The sequence below is a fragment of the Poromitra crassiceps genome, assembly GCF_964638095.1.
Source record: "Poromitra crassiceps genome assembly, chromosome: 13".
NCBI lineage: Eukaryota > Metazoa > Chordata > Actinopteri > Beryciformes > Melamphaidae > Poromitra > Poromitra crassiceps.
The window spans coordinates 46,400,295-46,407,019 of record NC_139644.1 but is presented as its reverse complement, the minus strand read 5'-3'; the positions used below and the strand labels follow the sequence as shown (position 1 = coordinate 46,407,019).

The following is a 6,725-nucleotide window of genomic DNA, read 5'->3' as shown; positions in this document are numbered from 1 at the left end:
CAGACACAAGTTCATAAATGTTGCAATACAGAGAGATGCAAGGGCTTTCATCAATGAGCCATGGGCTCAATCACCTAGCCTAGGTAAACCCAGCCCCCACGTGACCTGCTCTCACAGTTCCCAGTCACTAGGTGTGACTGCAAGCAGGGTGAGCCTGAGAGCAGGTCACTGGGGGCTGGGTTTACCCAGGCTATCAATCACCATTGTGTTAAATCTTCCGTATTATCACTTTAAGATAGCCGAGGTCTACTGATTATTTCCCCTTGATTTTATTCATGACAGATCTTATTCATACTACCCCCTCTGCTCTCCACTGCTCTGCTCTCCACTGCATTGCAAGACATTTTTTAAGGGGAACCTGAGGAGGAATGTCGTTCCCGCTATCGTTCTCGCAGTTCCCTCTCAATGTTTACTCTGGGAACTCCGTTCCCAGGCGTTCCCCCCCGAATTTCCACCACTGCTGGTGATTCACCTCGTAGCTGAATCGCTTGGTTTGTCCACGTCAAACTCTTTATATAAGGATTTTACAAAACGCCAATGGAAACATGAATGGGGAATGTCACTTCCTAAGACCTCATGGGGAACCCCAAAGAGGGTGTGACTTTGGCACTGTATATGTACAGTATGTATGTTATTATGTCCGAATGATGTTGCAGTAGAAAGGGCCAGGGGCTGAGAAGCTGAGAAACACTCATGCCCAAACTTCGATGACGTCCCCGTCCTCCATGTCCAGGTCCTCAGGCGTCTGGCTGTTGCTGATCTTGGAGCCGTCGAAAAAAAACCGCACCTTCCTGGCACCTCCGGACATAGTGCTCAGGTACTGCGTCAGCACGGAGCCCAGAGGGGCCTCCTGATAGACAGAGACATGTTAGCAAGGTGGTATGAGTTTCCGGCTCCCACGACAAGACAGACGTACACCTGAAAGACACCCTCCAGTCAGTTTTTCTACCCGTTTAATGCTCGGTGGTCAGTCTTGTTACGTTCTAACGGAACGTATAATCTGCTGTATAATCGCAGGTCATCTCGTCTCGTCTGGTGAACGGCGCCAACAGAAGCGGATCGAGACTGAGAACTGAGTGGTATCAGATTCGGCCAGATCCTCACAAGTCATTTTTTGCAAGTCCAAGTCAAGTCCAGGTATGCAGGAACATTTTATTTAAGTAGGTGTCGCAAGGAAGGGACTCTTTGGTGAAAATCTTTGACCGTTTGAAGCCAGATTTAGAGGAATATCTTTTTTTAAATTAACATTAGGATTATACTGTTGTGATGTCATTCATATTTGCTCCTTTTCTCACTCATTTCTGGGTCACCAGCTGCTCCCTGCCCGCATCATCGTTCTCTCTTTGCTCTGAATGCACCAGTTAACACGGCTTTAATGCTGCACAACATTCAGGATTTTAGTATTCATTTGAATAACGATTTCACACCAGTTTTAGAACATTTGACACAACAGAATAACGTATCTCCACAACACTAATACAACCTCTCAGATCTTTGTGTCAAGTATCTCCACTGAGTCATATGTCATCATTCTATTTTAGCAACAGCTTATTTATTTTTACTTTGAGCACAAAATTAGGTTATTTGTCAAAACAATATGTGGCATACCTCCAAGTTAGAAGTTTTGTTCGAGCCAACACTCCTAATTTTCCTTCCAAACCATTGCCATCTATAATTGATTCAATACTTCAAATGACACAGATCTCAAGAGGGGCGATTTCAAGGATCTATAGACGGTTTTCACCAGAGCGCAACCCCGCAGCACTTCTTTTTTCTCAGTATTCGGCAAACTGCAGAAATATTCACTCGACATCGTTACTTTTGTTTTCGCCGCTCAGCTGTATAGACGGTTTTCACGGAATGGTCAGTCCTGCACTTGAATGTTTTTTTTTCTTTTATGTCCATAGCAAACACTGCAACAGGAAGTGAGCGGGGGTTCAATTTAGAATGTTTTTGTTGTCAAGTTAAAACCGTCTATAGCGCGCTTGTTGATCTTCTAGCTCCATCGATACAGCACGTGAGGGAAGCTTGGAGTGGAGACAAACATCGGCGACAATCTCGATGATTATACTTGAGATGGTGCGCTGGATTTGGTATCCCCATCATCCTTCAGTGCCAGACACAATTTAAGCTTCTCCATCAGGTTCATTGGTCCAGGATCAAAATTTGTCAGATTGCACCAGATTTCGACCCTACCTGTGTTAGATGCAAGGTTGAACCTGCCTCTCTATAGACCTTATTCACAGCGCGGCCATCTTGGATTACGTCATCGCACAGGGTGGCAACGCATCTGAGCCTGCGTTACAACCCATGTAAACAATGGAGTGGTGGTCCCAAAACCTGAGTTCTGTTCCACCAATTTCTTTTGATCAAATTGATAAATGGGCAGATGACAACGTCAACATCCCCAAAAGGATTCAAAAGAAGGGCTACAGTAACTGGATTGAAGGGTACATCCACGATATTCAAGGTAAATTAGGGTGCAACGTTACTGTGTACAAAGACTTGCTATCTGTGCAGTGCTTGCTCCGCCGTCATATTAACTTCACTTATCGTGATTTTTGCATGTTAATCATGAATCAATCTAACACGATTAATTTGTAATCTGACAACTTTAGTAGCGCTAACATTGCTGACATCGTCAGTTAGCTGTAAGTAGATATTGGCCACTTGTAGGTGCTATGACGTTTCCATGCTAACATTGTTTTATTAAATGGATGAATGAGCGTTATTCTATCATTAGTAGCCTACTTTTCAGATAGGTTTAACGTTGAAGGATACGTTCATATCAAATTAGCCTGGAAGCAATTGCTTCCAGGCTATGTAATTTGATATGAACGTATCCTTCAATGTTAAACCTATCTGAAAAGTAGGCTACTGATATGAATAGAATAGATAGAATAACGCTCATTCATCCATTTAATAAAACAATGTTAGCATGGAAACGTCATAGCACCTACAAGTGGCAAATATCTACTTACAGCTAACTGACGATGTCAGCAATGTTAGCGCTACTAAAGTTGTCAGATTACAAATGAATCGTGTTAGATTGATTCATGATTAACATGCAAAAATCACGATAAGTGAAGTTAATATGACGGCGGAGCAAGCACTGCACAGATAGCAAGTCTTTGTACACAGTAACGTTGCACCCTAATTTACCTTGAATATCGTGGATGTACCCTTCAATCCAGTTACTGTAGCCCTTCTTTTGAATCCTTTTGGGGATGTTGACGTTGTCATCTGCCCATTTATCAATTTGATCAAAAGAAATTGGTGGAACAGAACTCAGGTTTTGGGACCACCGCTCCATTGTTTACATGGGTTGTAACGCAGGCTCAGATGCGTTGCCACCCTGTGCGATGACGTAATCCAAGATGGCCGCGCTGTGAATAAGGTCTATACCATCAGTTTTGGGCATGCCCCTTAGTAGCTAGGCATTTGCATTTGCCTGTATATCCCTCATTTGTGTGTGTATCCCTTTAAGACCGGGAACCGCGGTTCGCGGTCTTAAAGGGATACACACACAAATGCTGCATCAGGTACCAATGGGTTAAATGACAAAATAGACTGGAGGGCGGGTTTAGGTGGTGCTGGAACAAAGGAGCAGTACGAACTCTGTGCAGTGAGTATTCCTTGGTGGAGCCTTTCTCCTTCCCCTGCAGTCGCACCGTGATGTTGCTGTTGTCTTCCACCCCTCTCTGATTATCCTCTGCTGCCATGACAACACAATCTACACAACAACAACAACAACAACCAAAGAACAAAGGGGAAAAAAGTGAGGAAGGGTTGGATGGATTATTCCATTTTAAACAAGGCAACAGTAAACATGTCATCGATCTGCCATGAATGAGAGAGTTGCCCTCTGGACCAATCAGTAACAAATAGGTCACTTTGTTTTGACATGTAACTGCAGCGCACCCCTCGGGCCACTCGGTGTAATTTCAGCGGGTGCAGCTGCTTCTATAAGTGACTTTGGCTGCGTTTCCCAAAAGCTTCTTAGCGCTAAGAAGCTTCTTTGACCCTTCTTAAGGCTCCCGTAAGAAGCCAACGCGTTTCCCGATTACTTCTTAGCCTAAGATGATCTTTCGTTAAGAAGGTTTTGTAAGAAGGGTCTGGGGCATTCTTAACACCTTCTTAACGACGAAACACTGGCAGATTCAGCCGCGTCAGGCAAAAGGAGATAATAATATAGTCCACTGTTGTGTTTTTCCCTTTTTCCTTTCTTTCATGCACCCTTTAGTGTTTAAAATTGGGGAACACTTGAAAATCTCTCCTCTATGTATGGTTACTTGTGTTTTAAATGTTTTACCGTAGGCTATATTCCTCTAATCAGAATGGATTCCTTTTATAATAAGAATGCTGTGGATTTATATAGCACCTTTCACAGAACCCTTCTTAAAGCAGCTACGAGCAACTTTTTCGATTGTTATTAAACAGTATAATTACAATATTGATGCATCACATCTTACCTATAATAGTAGCTGAGACCAAAGCCGTGTGAATTGGAGATTGCTCCCTTAGATGATTATTAAGTCTGTGTCTGTCTAAACTCGCGTCAACAGGGGGCTCTCTCTCTCTCTCTCTTACCGCCGGACCGGCTAAACCCGGAAGTGAAACGCGGAAGTGAAACCCGGAAGTGAAACGCAGCTGCCTGCCTACCCCGTTCGCGCTGCCTAGCAACATAGCATAACAATGTGAACGCCACGCATACTCTCGCGAACATCTCTCGTTATATTCTAACAGGTTTTTTGGAAGTTATTTTGTGGTTATGGCCGAAGTGGCTGCTGCAAACCGTTTCATTTCACTTCCTGATCTTCCCTGGCCACAGACAGACTACACTGGCCGATTCACTCGGGGTTCAAGCGAGACTACTCTGCGTTGGTCTCAGCTACTATTAGAGGTAAGATGTGATGCATCAATATTGTAATTATACTGTTTAATAACAATCGAAAAAGTTGCTCGTAGCTGCTTTAAGAGCCTTCTTTAGCGATGTGTTAAGAAGGCTGTTAAGAAGGCGTTTGGGAAACACTTCTTTGGAGCCTTCTTAACTCCTTAAGAAGCTTCTTAACACCTTAAGAAGCTTCTTAACTCCTTAAGAAGCTTCTTATTTGGGAAACGCAGCCTTTGTGTGTTTGAGCGTGGGATGTGTGTGGGCGAGATTTAGCCTAGGCCACTCCCCCAGCTCACCGGTCGGCACAGACAGAGACACAGGTGTAGAGAGAGAGCGAGAGAGTGTCTTGTTTCCAATATGATATTCATACGCACAAAGTTTAAACAGGGTATATGCAAGAATCCTGAAGTTCAATTCAATACATTTTAAGACCTTTTTAAGACTTTTTCCAAGACCTCAACGCCACTTTCGTTACATCAGCGAAAGAGGTGTAAATCACAAGTTTCATCATGATATATATACATTTTTGGATAACGATACGATATCTGCTGATATCACAAAGTCTGCAATGATACAATTTCGATTCAATTCAGGCGTCTGCGATCGATATATGGGATGATATCATATGCTCATTTAACACCATCAATAGCTACACCAATAGCTACACCAATAGCTACAAAATTGTATACCTCTCAAATGGCGCTTAAGACTTTTTAAGACTTTTTAAGGGTCTTAATTATCCATAAATTGATTTCTCAACTTTTAATACTTTTCAAGACGCCGTGTTAAAAGATGTCCGGAAATGAATGGAGAATTCATGTCCTCGTTGGCGAGAATACATTGTGATCATTAGACCCGCCTGGTTTCAGAAAAGACTTAAGGTTTGACTGTTTGGTCATGTCTCATCTCTCTCGCTCGTCTCTGCTTGCCACAGCCGCGGTAACGTGACGGCCTGGTGACGAGCTGCATTCAATCTGATCGTGTGCTTCCTCATTTGAAATGTAACAGTTGTCTCGTTCATCTTCATAGGCTATAACTAGTGGGTAAGCGCCCCCCCCCCCCTTTCCCCTGAAGATGCGGAAGTCTTTGTTTAAGCTGTAATTCCTCGAATGGCCTTTGGCTTTTCCGCCAAGTTTCGTGCAAATCCGTTCATAACTTTTTTAGATATCCTGCGGAAAAACAGACAAGAGCGTGTGAAAACAACCGAGTTGGCCTGGAGGTAACGAGAAATAAATGTTGTCATGGTGAAGTGAGCTGGTAACCTCTGGCTGTATTGTACGTGACCCACCTATGATGTCAGCGATGCCGAGGCCGAGCTCATTGGCTGACTGGTCAGTAGGAAGCTCCCTTTCTTTCCTCAGCAGCAGGATTCGAGAGGGCGGGACCCGGAGCTTGACGGACAGTTCATCCACTACCTTGCTCAACGGTGCAGACTGAAAGTAAAAAAGAGACAGTATTCAGTGAAACTACGACTTGGGCAGTGGAGGGTAGACTCTCACCTGCCCTCCTCATCAGAGGCACCCCCTCACCTGCCCTCCTCATCAGAGGCACCCCCTCACCTGCCCTCCTCATCAGAGGCACCCCCTCACCTGCCCTCCTCATCAGAGGCACCCCCTCACCTGCCCTCCTCATCAGAGGCACCCCCTCACCTGCCCTCCTCATCAGAGGCACCCCCTCACCTGCCCTCCTCATCAGAGGCACCCCCTCACCTGCCCTCATCAGAGGCACCCCCTCACCTGCCCTCATCAGAGGCACCCCCTCACCTGCCCTCCTCATCAGAGGTACCCCCTCACCTGCCCTCCTCATCAGAGGCACCCCCTCACCTGCCCTC

The 6,725-nt window shown here is 44.8% G+C and overlaps 1 protein-coding gene across 1 annotated transcript in view; it reads right to left on the bottom strand.

Annotated features, from left to right (window-relative positions):
- Nucleotides 1–204: 204 nt before the first annotated feature.
- nfatc2ip (nuclear factor of activated T cells 2 interacting protein) overlaps nucleotides 205–6,725 on the bottom strand; it is a 15,689-nt gene continuing 9,168 nt past the window's right edge. The window contains exons 7-9 of the mRNA XM_083648765.1: nucleotides 6,183–6,327; nucleotides 3,618–3,733; nucleotides 205–850 (exon numbers count right to left, since the gene is read on the bottom strand). Of these exons, the coding sequence (XP_083504891.1) occupies nucleotides 692–850; nucleotides 3,618–3,733; nucleotides 6,183–6,327 (420 nt within the window). The 3' untranslated portion in view covers nucleotides 205–691. The remainder of the gene's footprint in view (nucleotides 851–3,617; nucleotides 3,734–6,182; nucleotides 6,328–6,725) is intronic.